Here is a 15,184-nt window from a genome sequence, read left to right on the forward strand (position 1 = left end):
AAAAAGGATAAATGAGGCAGGAATATATTTTAATTCTCAGTGCATATGCAACTAGTGATAAAATTTTAAAGTACAAATGCAGAGAACATGGCATTAGTGAAAATGCAGAGTAGACAGTTTCAGGGACCTGCTCCTCCATAGAACCATCTAAATATTGAGCAAAATCTGTCAGAATCAATTTTGTAATAACTCAAAAAAATAGGCAAATGTTGATAGCAATCCCGCAACTGCTGAACCAAGAAAAAACACAACTTAGAAAAGTAGGCTTGCTCCTAATCCCATTAATGTTGGAATAAGTGACTTTTTTTCCCCCCAAGGTTGCAGTATCCTTAGCATCAAGGTAACCAGCACTAGACTCAGTTCCACAGAGAGAGCAATCTCCAATTTCTGAGCCTTCATTGTGTTCCTGAGAGCCTGACTGGCTCAGCACAAGGTGGACAGGGAGGGAGGGCTCCAACGCTGGCCTAATTGAGTACTTTAGAAGTGAACCTCTTCATAGAAATAAGCCTATTAAGGGAAGGAGATATTCGTGTGTTGGATGTCTCTGTGGACATTTCAGAGAAATCTAGCTGGGTAGATTTCCCACTGAGTATCCAACTTCACAAGGAAAATGAATTCAAGTTTTATTCCTTTTATGTCAATAGAACAAATTGATTAAAAAAAAGGTGAAAAATGAATATATTTCAGTTACAAGACAAATTATTTCATGCTAGTCTTTTTCAAAGTTGTTTTAATAGGAACAATTAATATGAACTATAGTGGAGAGAAAATTTCTGTTAGAGAAACTCAAGTTTTGTTAAAATGATATTCAATCCCACCTTCATATATTTGAAAAGGTGTGCTAGTACAAGTCTAATACTATTTTGCCCTTATTAGAAAGCCAGGCTAAATTGTTTCTAAGACATTCTATTGATTTATGTTTCGGATTCCCTTTGTTAGAAAAAAAGAACAAACTCAATAAGGTATACAATGTTTCATTAGAAAACACTTGCTTAAGCCTTCTAACTATAGCAGAATGAATAAGGCTCATAACTGGAAACTCTGACAGCCCCCTGTGAAAAAATACAAAGGTCTGGAAATTAATATTTACTTTGGATCCAAGAAAACCATGTTGAATAACATTATTTCAGCAAGATTATCTCCATTTGACAATATCAAATGTCAAAGGAAAAAGAAAGTGTACTTTCAATATTTTCTGAAGGAAAAAAAAAATACCTCATTGAAAGAAGAAAAGAGATAGGCATACATTGTTATCGCTTCCACGGGTTTCTTTCCTTCAAATAATGTCATGTTACTGTTTACCCTTAAACTGGAAGGCCCATCCCTTCTACCCAACCCTAAAACTTAGCCTCCTGTATATTTCATGCAGACAATAAGGCTGATTTCATTCAGCTCCCATAGACCATATGCAACCATCCAGAAGTCATCAAGAATTCCACAGTTCACAAACATTTTTCGTAAATTTATACAGAAAAAAAATCTGAAAAAAATACCTCCTGTAGTGCTTTGTTATAGATCTAATCTAACAATTAACATAAATATGTCTAAATAAAACTTCCCTTTATTATAAATGTCCACCAAAACCTATCTTTACAGGTTAGAAAAGTTAAAACATTCACACAGAAACTTATAAATGGCAATTGAAGTTTGGGGTTTTTTAAATAAATACAACTCATGTATTTCATCACATTAGTAATATTTCCCAAGCCAAAGAAAGCAACCCTAAATCAGTCATCACCACTATTAACACTGGGTCAACACCAGCATAAAATTGAACCATTGCTTAAATATGTGATTGCTTGTTGTTCTATTTGAATGTTGGCTTTTCAATTAAATTTAAAGAATAGCCTTAGTGACTTGACCAAATTCAATTCATGCGATGTGAATTAACACCCTATTAGCAGTATTTGAAATAGAAAGCCACAAAAATTAAACTGAATATTATTGAAATATGTCCCACTTCCATGGCTATAAAAGATGTTGATGGGATTTTGAACAATTGTAACCATCTCAACATGCATAAATAGTATGTTTTTCAACAACTGACATATTTTTAAATGATTCAAAAGGCCGGTATGCAGTACGACAAAATACACTTCTAGGTTTGTTAACATTTGAACCAATTACTCCCATTTTTAGTCCATTAGCTTTTGAGTCCAAGCCCAAGGCCTCTAGGTGATGACGGCCATTAATCTAACAGGGTGACAGAAATCCTTCCGAAGCCCTCGCACCGCCTCCCACACCTCTCCCCGGCTTTCCCCAAAGGGAGTATCCTTTCCATGAAAGCTAAGTGGTTCCTAACTTCCTGACTGTGGCTGTATTTCCCTAAATGACTGAAATGATAATCAAAGTGATGTGAAGGAAGTAGGATATCACAGTAGCCTTCTAGTTATCTCATGAGTGATATCTAGTTTCTACCACTTATCTATTCAAAATGCAATAAACACATCAATCCGCACTAACACACATGCCTTTGTCTAGCTCTGTTCTCTGTCGTCAACCTTCAGGGAATGGACTCCACCGACCCAAAGAAATCGAGCGCAGGGAGGTTTTGCTCTTTATGGTATTCCATAGGACAATCAGGGATCTTCACTGAATTTATCTCTTGATAGCTTTAGTTTCGTCTATTATTTTTAATAATCATTTTTCTTATAATGCTGACCATATAAAGCCTTTAAATGCTATTGTTACACAAAGTCAATGGAGTAATTGGTTTCATTACTTACTATCTGCTAATTACTGTGCTTGTCACTGGAGATGCAGAGATAAACGTAACTGATACACGAGGAACTTTGTGCTGAAGGCTCGGCATCACCTGGGTTCCATGGAAAGCTATTCCACAATCTAGGTAATGCTTTGTTATGTGCTCACTAAATCCACTTTTATTCAGAGCAGTCTATCAGCTGACAACTAAAAATTTGTCAATATGATGTTACTTATTAGTAGCAATTAGATTATTAAGAGTAATGATAATTACTATCAGTTTTGATCCATACATTTCATTAGCACAAGCCCTCACTCTTGTTCTCCACTTTTTTCAGAAGTACACGAAATAAACAATACTTGAAAATACAGATTGACTATTCATTGAATTAACTAATTAATATAGATACATGTAGAATCTCTAAGAATACATATGAGGGCACAAATGTCTGATCAAATCTATCTCTAGTTAGTAGGTGACATAAGTGTTATAATCAGCAAAGATGCTATAAAAGTTCAATGTGGATCTATTTCATTATACTTATTATTATTAAATAAGTATGAAAAGTAAAAATAAAATGGAGTTAGCAATGTACTTTGAAATTCAATATACAGCATTATTAGCATTAAAACCATTAAAAACTATTTTCAAACCCATTTTTTTCAGTAAGGATTTTATTCCACTTTTTTCAGATCAGATAAAGGAATATCATTTTCCTTATTTTATTTGTAACTGGTTATTCCACTTAAGGTAAATATGCGATGAAATATGTCATATGAATTTATTTTCCTGATAACTGAAATCACCTCATTAAAACAAACATTAAAATTAACTAAAAATATTTATAAATATATATTAATTCTAAATAATTCAATTCAATATTTTTAATAAATGTTCTGGGTAGGTATTGTGAATAATTATTGTTATATCATGAACGCTAACAGAGCTTTTTGTCTTCCAACTTATATGTTTTTGTACAAAGATTTTATTTACTTATTTGACAGAGACAGAGAGATCACAAGTAGGCAGAGAGGCAGGCAGAGAGAGGGGGGGAAGCAGGCTCCCCGCTGAGCAGAGAGCCCAATGCAGGGCTCGATCCCAGGACCCTGAGATCATGACCCGAGCCAAAGGCAAAGGCTTAACCCACTGAGCCACCCAGGTGCCCCAAACTTTTATGGTTTTAATTGCTCATGTTTTCCAAATAACATTTTTAAGATAGATATTTTAAGTAATTTAAAGATAGAAAAAATAAAGATAGGTAGAGATAAGATTTTTAGGTATATTTTTAGTTATAAATATGGGATTAAACAAGAGATTGTAATATATATTATATATTATTATATATACAATATATTTTTTGGTCTACTATTATTTGTTTTATCATCTGCATGTGACTTTTTTGACACATTATTTTTAAAAGCAATTATGCTATAATTGATACATATATAAAATTGAGACATTAAACTGGGAACAAGTGTGAGATATGTCTGATCATAATATATGAAATAAAAGACTTCTCAAGATCAATAAATAATAGACACCAAAATTAAAATATGGGCAAAGTAGATGCACAAGCAATTCACAAATAAAATAACTAATAAAAGTAAAGGAATAAAAATTATTGATTTTAATATTAGGAAAGCAAGAAATATCTTTTTTCTCCATACTGGCAAAGATATAAGTTAAGTATATTATTTAGTGTTGTTTATGGTGTATTCTTGTACATAAGTATGTTAATACACTTTATATTAAAAATAAAAAAACATAGATTATTCAGTTTTACTATTCTATTCATTATGTAATCAACATGTACAGTCAATATATAATGTACTTATCCCTGAACAATTTATAAGGATGAATTAACAAAAAACATCAATTTACTAGTAATATGGAATGCTTTAGAGCCACATTGGATGAAATAGTGTTATTAATTATATAAAGTTTTTAAGAGCCATGTAATATTAAATAAATATTAAAAATCATAACATTGGATGATATTAAATGGACATATGCCAACATAAATACTGTTATCTAGGAGTTTATACAGGGATGTGCAGATGTTTTAATTAGAAAGTTCCTATATAGGCTTATAAAAGTTATTCAATTGGTAACTCCAGCTGAGGTTATCACAGCTGGTTGAATTGCGAATCAGTTATAGTTTTCTTATAGTTTCTTTCTGCTTTCTAAATATTTTATAATAAGCAGATATCACTTTCATAATAAGAAAAATATGGTATTTTAAAATAAAGCATGTGGGGCCTGGGAAGCAGATCTCTAGCTTCATTTTATTAATACATCATCCTGGGTTTATGTATAACTTAGGTATTTGATATCTCACAGAGTTAAGTGATATGGAACAAATTTATTAAGTTTTAATGGGGGGAAATGCCTGGAGGAGGTAAAGTACCACAAGGGGAGTAAATGTCGTCTACTTTCTAGTTGGTCTACATCCTGAGCTATCATCCTATCAGAGCCCGGTACTGCTTTTGAATGGATATTTCCAAGTTGAACTCAAAATTAGCAGGGATTTAATTTTGGGAAAACACCCCATGTAATTTCCTTAGTTGGAGTGCAATTAAGGTCTTCAAAGACTTATTTTTGGACGCCTATTTTAAACAATTATTACAAATTTACCTAAACTTATTCTGAATTTTCCGACGTGTAAAATATTCTAAATTTTTTTAAGCAAGTCTCCGAAAAAGTTTCGAAACACAAGAAATAAGTTCACTGTTAACTTTACAAAACTAGAAATAAATAGTCTTATATTTTTAGAAGGCATAGAAAAGAACACATTTAAATGAGCTTGGGAATTAGCCTGCCTTTCACCTCGAGATTAAATCAGGTCTTTTCCTGTGACAAGTGGAGTTGATAAGAAGATCACAGTCAACAATGTACTAAGGCAGGCAATATTTTAAGAGAAAAATGGAAGAAAATTCCAGGAGTTGACATTTAGATTAGTCCAGGAGAAACAGGGAACTATTTTACAAAGTTTGAAATTATATTCAGTATAATGCTTTTCTATACTTAATGTACATGCTACTGGCATGTACATTATTTTTTCAGAGAATCAATATCATTTATTTTCTCTAAGAGAAGATTGCTTCCAATTGGTCTGCTTTGTTTGTGAGGAAAATTTTCATGTATGCTACAGGAGTTCAATAAATAATGACAAATAATGACTGCCTCTGACCTCTTCCCCAGACAAGCTCTGTGCACCCCCCCTCCAGTATACTCGCAGACATTACACACCTGTTCATACACAAATTTGTTTCATATTTTTTCAGTTTTGAGCAATATTGTCTTTCATGTGCAGGTTTGCACATATTTTCATTCTACTTATTATTATAATAATCAGTAATTTACTTCCTATTTTGCTTCTTTATTTTTTAAGAACTTTCCACTAGTGAAAGTTATATGTGGGCATGGACCTTGTTTGTTTTACTGAACTGGTAAAAACTCATTAAAGACGTCACAGCGGTGGCCTTATGGTGTATGTATTATTTGATGTAACAAAGTAAACATTGTTCAGGTTAAAATGTATTTAAAATACAACAAGATTTTTATAAATATTACACGAAAGCTTAACTTCCAAAATTTAAAAAGAACAAAAATGTCTTACTGTCCTGAATATACTCAAAGTAAATTATCATGTCGTGGCAGAATCAGGATAATAGTAAAATAAAACCATAAGCATGTGTCCCACCAAACCTGTCAGTTGTTGCAGAAAACAAAAGAAGGACACGATACACGGACACCTGATGGGCCCCGTCAGTTAAGCGTCTAACTCTCGGTTTCACCTCAGGTCAGGATCTCAGGTTGCGAGATTGAGCCTGAGTAGGCTCTGTGCTCAGGGAGGAGTCTCCTAGAGCCCCCCTCTGCCACCCTGCCCCGCTGCTCCTTCCCCTGCTCTTGCTTTCTCTCTTTCTTAAGTAAATAAATAAATAGATGAAATCCAAAAGAACAATGCACATTTTTTTGCCCTCTGCTTTTTTTTTTTTTTTTTTTTTTTTTTTGCAATAGTATATATTATAAGTGCTGTTAATGTCACGATGGCCTTTTCTAACTTGCCTTTAATGGCCAGTAAGAAGGGAACTTGAACTGAAAAACTGAGAGATGAAAAAAATTTTAAAAAGACAAAATGGACCCATCTGTCAGCCTGCTAGGAAATCACCAACCAGCAGTTCGAGCTGACCGATTCACTCTTCAGAGGCACAATCCTCCTTGAGACTGGCTACCAGTCGTGACAATAAAACTGTATATGCTGATGACATGGCCGGCGATAGCAGGGCTGCAGTGAAGTGTGGGAGTCAGGAGCGTTAGCCTGTAATTGTCCCCCAGGAGTGAGATGGGGGGAGGAGAAGACAGACGAGATGAGGCAATACTTTGAGCAGATTAAAGCAAATGCACATTTCAAAAATTTCCATTTAGCAAAGTCTAAACTATTAATTGAAATGTTCTATTTTATTTATAAGAAGTATCTTCAAAAATAATGTCAAGGAATATTAAAATGGGAAGGATAATGCAATGGGATATATCTCTTTCTACCTCTCCCCTTGTATGTATATATATAATTTTTTATATATATTTCAGTTACTTCCTATAGTTACCAAGACCAAGTATAGTTATATATATATAAAATATATATATATATATATATATATATATATATATATATATATGACTACAAATAATATATATCTAAAATATGTGTGACTGCAAATAATATGTATATGTATATACTTATATTTCATATTCTGGGCATACATTATAATTTGAATTATGGGACCTGTGATCTGTTGAGCTGGCTTCTTTTTTTAAACAATGTTTTCAAGGTTCATCCATATTGTAGCCATTATCAGTCTAAATTACCTTTAATAGCAGAATAATATGCCATTCTATGGCTATAATCCATTTTTTTTCCATTCATCAGCTGATGGGCATTAGTGTTGCTACTACTTTTTGTCTGTTATGAATAATGCCGTTATGAATGTTCATGCATGAGTTTTTGTGTGGATATATATTTTCATTTCTCTTGGATAAATACATAAGGAGTCAAATTGTTCTGTCATTTTGTAACTATATTTAACTTTTTGAGGAACTGGCAAAATATTTTCCGAAGCACCTCTATCATTTTACGTTCCCAAGTAAATGTAGTAGGATTCCAATCCTCTTACTTCTTATTGTCTGTCTTTTCAAAGAAAACCATCTTAATAGGTATGAAGTGATATCACATTGTCATTTGATGTATAGCTTCAAAATGGCTACAAAGGTTGAATATCCTTCCATGTGCTTGCTTCCCTTGTGTATTTTCTTTGGAAAATATGCATTCTAATCCTCTGATCATTCTTTTTTTTTTTTTTTTTTTTAAAGATTTTATTTATTTATTTGACAGAGAGAAATCACAAGTAGGTAGAGAGGCAGGCAGAGAGAGAGAGGAGGAAGCAGGCTCCCTGCCGAGCAGAGAGCCCGATGCGGGACTCGATCCCAGGACCCTGAGATCATGACCTGAGCCGAAGGCAGCGGCTTAACCACTGAGCCACCCAGGCGCCCCTCCTCTGATCATTCTTAAGTATTTGTTTTTATTACTAATGAGTTGCAAGAGTGCTTTACCTATTCATGATATAAATCTTTTATCATGTATGTAATTTACAAATATTTTCTCCTATTATGTGAGTTATCATTTCAGTTTCTTGATATTTATCCTTTGAAGCACAATAATTTTTAATTTTGATGCAATACAATTTGGCATTATTTTTCTTTTATTGATGGGGGTTTGGTTTCAGGTCTAAGAAAATATTACCTGACCCAAGGTTATGAGATTTATTCCAAGGTTTTCTTTTGATTTAAGTTTGTGTTAAGTTTTTTAAAGATTTCTTAAAATGTATTTATTTGTCGGGGAGAGAGAGAGGGAGAAAGAGAAGGTGCTTAAACAGGGGGAATGGCAGGCAGAGGGAGCAGCAGAGGCTTCCACTGAGCAAGGAGACTGGTTGATGCTTCACTGACTGAGCCACCCAGGCAACCCTTGAGTTAATTTTTTATGAGTGATATTAAAAAATGGACCCAATAGCATTATTTTGCACGTGGATATCCACTCATCCAGGTACCATTTATTGAAAAGATTATTCTCTATCTCCTGAGCTGTCTCAGCATCCTTGTTGAGTATCAAATGACAATAAGTGTAAGATTAGAATAGAATGGAAGAAATCAATGCAATTATCTGCGAAGGGTTTTGAAACATTCATTTTCTGGCCTTTGGCATACAGAATATCAGTATCCTTAAAAATTAGTGAAACGCAGTAAAGTATATTCCAACCAAGATAGGAAGTTGAAGATTTGGTATTTATGTATTTTAGGATCTTTTAATCAAGTCAAGCCGGAGCTTAAACAACCTATTGGCATACAATACTTGACCTTTCTGAAAAGCATTGAAAACACTAATTTATTGCTCATCTCTAGTCAAAAATGTATTTCTTGGAATTCCCAGACTGGATATTCATATCCCTAGAGAAAAGAACACTACATCAAAAACTAATGATGTGCTGTATGGTGACTAAATTCACATAATTTAAAAACAATAATAAAAATATATACCTCAAAAGGTTTTTAAATCCATCGGTCCTATCTGATCTTTTCTCTGACAAAATTTGTCATTCTGGGGAGCATTGCAAATATTAGCTTATCAATTAAGCGTTTAGTAAAGTAATGTGATACAATGCTATAACTTATATTCCTATCTCTGTCTTCCTTTTAAGATAGTTAATAGTTTTAATAGGATTAGTAGTACAGGCCTTGTGAGCAGGGGCAAAGTCAAATTTGTTAGGCAAAATGATTGTCATTCACGATGGCCACGGAGTAGAAAATTATTTTTATACTTAATTTTCATGGGAGGCAAAGTAACACAAAAAAGGTATAGTTCTCCTAAAGATCCAGTTTTCCTATTGCTGAGTTGCTGTTGTCATTTCAGAGTTAACGGTGACCTTCCTGGAATAGAAGATAGCACCAAAAGCTAAAGTATAGGAAGTGAGCATCTTTGAATAGATGAACAGTTACTTCCAACTTTTAGGTAGGTGAAATTTATGATATTTCATCCTGCTTTTCTCTCTTTCACATACATTTTATCTTAATTTCTTTTCATTTACATTAGCCTATTTTCATTTACATGACTCAGATATCTGTAAGCAAGTTTCCCTTACAATGTAGAAATGAAGCAACATCATATGATTCATGACTGAATAAACGCAACTAACCCACTTAGGGATGATTAAAGCAAGCGAGCAGCAGTGTTCTGCATCGGAACACTTGTATAACCAATTTCATCTGGGCAGGACTATCCAATTACTTTCAAATATATATTAGTGAAGCATTATAAACATTACAGTGTGCTGGTTGAAACAGAACAATAAAATGTGTGCCCATTTATGTAAATCACCAAGCAGTTTTTTCTCATTGTTTTCTAGGTGGCATTTTTAGTAGCAAAGTCAGCTAAAGGTCAAATTAAAAACCCTATAATTTATAGAACAGAGAAAAGGAAAAACGGTCTAATTATCCTAGACCAACCCTGAAGATAAAATTTTACTTTGGAGAAGTTTATTTCGTTCCTGAAAGCTGGGGATTTGCAAATTAAGACAGAATCTATTTTCTAAAGGCTGTTTTCTTAATTATAATTTAGTATAAATAATTATACTTGATTTTCCTTTTTGAGCCAATGCATGGCTTTGCCCACCGTTTCGCAGCCCACCTTTGCAGGCGCTGCCTGAGGACTGCCCACGCGCGTCGCCCGCAGGCCACGGTCCCGCGCCCCGTCGGATTCCGGCCCGGCTGCCCCTTCCCTGCGCGGCCGTGCGGCTGGAGCGGGCGGCGTGGCTGTCCCGGGGGGAACACGTGCAGAGCAGGTGGGTGAAGGCGTGTCTAGGAGGAGCCTTCGCAGAGTCCCTCCGCGATCCCCCGGGAAACACTGCGGCTTCCCCGAAGGCGGCGACTCGCCCCAGAGCTCTTGTCCATCCCGGTCCCGCCCTCGACGCCGCGTCTTCCTTCCTCCGCGGGCTCCTGCGTTTCCCTCCGCCCTTCCCGCGCGGCTCTTCGTCCTCCTCCTTCCTCCTCTCCTCCGCCGCAGCGACGCGACCCGACGGCGCCCGGGAGGATGCGTCCGAGCGCTGCGCCCACGGGGTCCGCGGGGTCCGCGGGGTCCACCGGGTCCGCCGGGTCCACCGGGTCCGCGGGGTCCGCGGGGTCCGCGGGGTCCACCGGGTCCACCGGGTCCACCGGGTCCGCGGGGTCCGCGGGGTCCACCGGGTCCGCCGGGTCCACCGGGTCCGCGGGGTCCACCGGGTCCGCCGGGTCCACCGGGTCCGCGGGGTCCGCGGGGTCCGCCGGGTCCACCGGGTCCACCGGGTCCACTGGGTCCACCGGGTCTGCGGGGTCCACCGGGTCCACCGGGTCCACCGGGTCCACTGGGTCCACCGGGTCCACTGGGTCCACCGGGTCTGCGGGGTCCACCGGGTCCGCGGGGTCCACCGGGTCCACCGGGGACGCCGGGTCCGCGGGGTCCGCCGGGTCCGCGGGGTCCGTCGCGCCAGGATGGAGCTGTCACCACCCCCAGACGGGGCGGGTAAGTGTTTCTTATCAGAGCCACCCCCTGTACGATCCCAAATTGAACAAATGGAAGCTTTGAAAAACCCTCAGGAACAAGAGGACTTTCTCCCCGGGAAGTTTTGCGGTATCAGTTGTCCACGAAGTAGGAGGAGGTAGAGGGAGGAGCAGCAGGTGCAGGTGCAGGAGCAGGAGACCGCGCTGGCCTGCGGCGGGGCCGGGCCCGTCGGCCGCGGTGGCCTGTGCCGGTGGCCGGGCCGTGTTCCTCGTGTGCAAACAAAGAAGTGTTGGTCACAAGAAATGATTTTAGTTGTCCACTCAATAAGGGGATCCTCGCCCCTGGCTGTTATTTAGATTTCAGATAATCATGTTTTTCACATGCTGTATGGACTCGGTTGGTTTTATTGGTGCCAAGAGCTTAAGTCAAGTCGACTGCTGTTTGGAATTATTCACAAAAAATAGGAATTGATGCTTAACATCACACAGCGCTAAGAACTTTTGAAGATCAAGAAATCTCTCTCTTTTTTTTTTTTTTTTTTTTTTTTTAGATTTTATTTATTTATTTGACACAGAGAGAGAGACAGTGAGAGAGGGAACACAAGCAGGGGGAGAGGGGGAGAGGGAAGCAGCCTCCCCGCTGAACAGGGAGCCCTACATGGGGCTCCGTCCGGGGACCCAGGGATCATGAGCTCAGCGGAAGGCAGACTCAACAACTGAGTCACCCCCGCATCCCAGGAAATCTTAATGAGGCAGCGGTGTAGCACCCTTGATGAAAGATTCCTCTAGTCTTTCTAATAAGATTCCTCCAATTGTCAAAAGATAGATGTTGTTGGATATATTTTTCTTTCCTGTCGTTTTATTTTTGTTTAAAGGACCAAGAAAAGTAGATTACATCTCAGAGATGATTAAAATGTTACTAGAAGAGAATGTCAATTATTTCCTCACTGATCCCCAAAACAAATAAGCAAAAAAGCTTATCACATCAATTAATATTTCTTAAATGAAAGGAATGAGTAAGAAAACCACTAAACAACTTCTCAAATATATTAATCTCTTTTAATATTCTGAAAACAATATGGACGTTGCCTTTACTTCCTACCTGGCAACTCTAAGGACCTTAAGTGATATATATAATATAATATTTTAATATGTATTGAAATAATACATATTGTTATTGAAATAATAAAAATGTATTTTAGAAGGACGAATACAATTTTAAATTAGTTATTGGAAGGTTTTAGAAAATAAATCAAAAATTAAATAACCAATATTGCTACATTTTTAAATAGCCTGTATATAAGCATGACTCATGTTTTCAAAACATAAAATAAATTACACACCTTAGAGAAAGGACAATTGAAGCACAGCTTATTTTTGTTAATTGGAAATATGTTCATATTCTATTTTTTATTGGATCTGATCACATTTACTTTTAAACCATTTAAATTTGGAAAGTGCTTCACTTCTAACAGTGTATATGGTTATTACGCATGATACATTATGGGATGAGTCATTGAGTGGAAGGTTTCAAGCAAAATTTTATTACCATATGAAAAAAATGGCACAATATGAAAAGTGCAACCTGTATAGATTATTAAAAAATTCAAAGTATAAACTGCCTGTAGTTTGTGGTTTAACGTTTTCCTTACCACATCACTTCTACCTTTAATAGTATGGAAATGTCTGCTAAGATGAAAGTATGATTTTTTTTAAGATCTTATTTATCTATTTGAGAGAGAGAGAGAGGGAGAGAGAGAAAGCAAGTGAGCAGGAATGGGGGAAGGGGCAGAGGGAGAAGTAGGTTCTCTGCTGAGCAGGGAGCCTGATGTGGGGGGCTCTACCCGAGCACCCTGAGATCATGACTTGAACTGAAATCAGACCCTTAACCGACTGAGCCAACCAGGCACCCCTGAAAATATGATTATGTTTTATTTCTCCATTCTCCAGCAGACTAGCCAATAGCCACAGGTCGTCACTGAGCCCTTGGAATATGACTTGTGTACTTGAAGCACTCAATTTTTAATTTGATTTACTTTTAATCAGTTTCACTGTAATAGTCACGTGTGGCTAGCATATCTTACTAAAGGCGTAGGTCTAGAATGTCAAGTAGCAGGTAGCTTGGAAGAATAAAAAACGCGAGAAAGCGCTTTCTGTGCATTAGAGCCGGCCCAGTGTGTTAATGGGAGCTTCTTCTGGGACCTCACTGGATACTTCCCTTTGCTTTCCCAGCCAGCAAAAAAGTCAACCTTGAAAATGCACACATTTGAGTGCCTTGAAGATTGCGAGGTATACTCCGCCATCTTGACATTTGCGACAACATGGATGGAACTAGAGCGTATCATGCTTAGCGAAATAAGTCAAGCAGAGAAAGACAACTATCATATGATCTCCCTGATATGAGGAAGTGGTGATGCAACATGGGGGCTTAAGTGGGTAGGAGAAGAATCAATGAAACAAGATGGGAATGAAAGGGAGACAAACCGTAAGTGACTCTTAATCTCACAAAACTAACTGAGGGTTGCTGGGGGCAGGGGGTTCGGGAGAAGAGGGGTGGGGTTATGGACACTGGGGAGGGTATGTGCTTTGGTGAGTGCTGTGAAGTGTGTAAACCTGGTGATTCACAGACCTGTACCCCTGGGGATAAAAATATATGTTTATAAAAAATAAAAAATTAAAAAAAAAAAGATTGCGAGGTATTTCTCAGCATGATAAGCAAGTCCCACATTCTTATCATGATTGTGAAAATAATAGAACTTATTTTAAAAATAAAATCTCAAATCAGTGTCTCAAAACAAGTAAAGATAGTCTGGAAAATAAATGGAAATATAGATAGTCTACTGACCCCAATGTCCTTAAGGACTTCACTGTTTAGTACAGAGGCAGTCATCACAAATGAAAATCAAAGGCACAAAAAATATGATTACAGGACTGTGGAGACACTATATTACACTGGTAGGAAATCATAAATATATGTTATTTATTTAAAAATACAAAATGGTTAAATGTAAAAATGCTTACATGTAAATGAGGTAGTTTTTTAAAATAAAAGTTTATTTATATATATTTACCTCCTTTAGATGCTGGCTAAATGTTCCATTATAACATTCCATTTATTTAATTTATACATTGATCTTTTCGAAAACTATTTGGAGTTGGCCTGCTGCTTACCGGTGCCTGTGCTAGACGACTTTCATTACTACAATGTATCTCAGGGTCTATGGAGAGTCTAACAAGTACATGAATATTATAATTAAGGAATTCACTATGTCCATTAGAATATGCAAAGGTTATTCTGAGAAAACAAAAGAAGGGCATCTGGCAGTCACAGACTGAAGTGTAAAGAAAAAGAGTTTTACCAATAGGTGGCCACTTGAGGACAGAAACTATTTTTATTCATTGCCACATCGCTCGTGCTATGCAATTATTCCTATGAAACTCTATTATTACTGTCTTATAATATACTCACTTTTGTGTGGACACTTGAAAGAATGGCAAAAATTATCCAAGTGAAATAAAAGTTGGAAGAAACACATCAGGCAGAGGGAAAGACTGTGCAAAGCACAGACACATGGATTTCCATGAATTTGGATTAACAGAGAATTTGGATTAAGCCTGGACAAAAGGGAAGGCGAGGGAAGGAGATGAGTTGGGGAGACGAGGTTGGAATCCTGAGGGGCTTCTGTAAAGGGTCTGGATTTTATTATGAATGCTGTCTGTAACTACTGAAGGACTTGAAATTGCTGACTAATTTTCTTAAGACTCAGATTTATTTCCCTGCGGCCTTGAGTACATAATGATTTGCACGGCTGCTGTAATGATATTCGGGGGCACTGTATAAATTCAAGTTCACAGATGTCAATGAGTAATATTCCTATTAATGATGACACTATC

At 37.1% G+C, this 15,184-nt stretch overlaps 1 protein-coding gene across 6 annotated transcripts in view; it reads left to right on the forward strand.

Annotated features, from left to right (window-relative positions):
* Positions 1-13,651, forward strand: part of LOC309844088 (uncharacterized protein) — a 126,934-nt gene extending 113,283 nt beyond the window's left edge. For 4 of the 6 annotated variants that reach the window (XM_082690261.1, XM_082690263.1, XM_082690262.1 and 1 more), the window contains 3 exons: positions 9,669-9,767; positions 10,407-11,312; positions 13,523-13,651. In XM_082690261.1, coding sequence (XP_082546387.1) covers positions 9,743-9,767; positions 10,407-11,312; positions 13,523-13,560 — 969 coding nt within the window. In that variant the 5' untranslated portion in view covers positions 9,669-9,742 and the 3' untranslated portion in view covers positions 13,561-13,651. The remainder of the gene's footprint in view (positions 1-9,668; positions 9,768-10,406; positions 11,313-13,522) is intronic. The other 2 variants (XR_014300492.1, XR_014300493.1) reach the window with 2 other exon arrangements.
* Positions 13,652-15,184: the final 1,533 nt, after the last annotated feature.

The sequence above is a fragment of the Mustela nivalis genome (assembly GCF_964662115.1).
Source record: "Mustela nivalis genome assembly, chromosome: 11".
NCBI lineage: Eukaryota > Metazoa > Chordata > Mammalia > Carnivora > Mustelidae > Mustela > Mustela nivalis.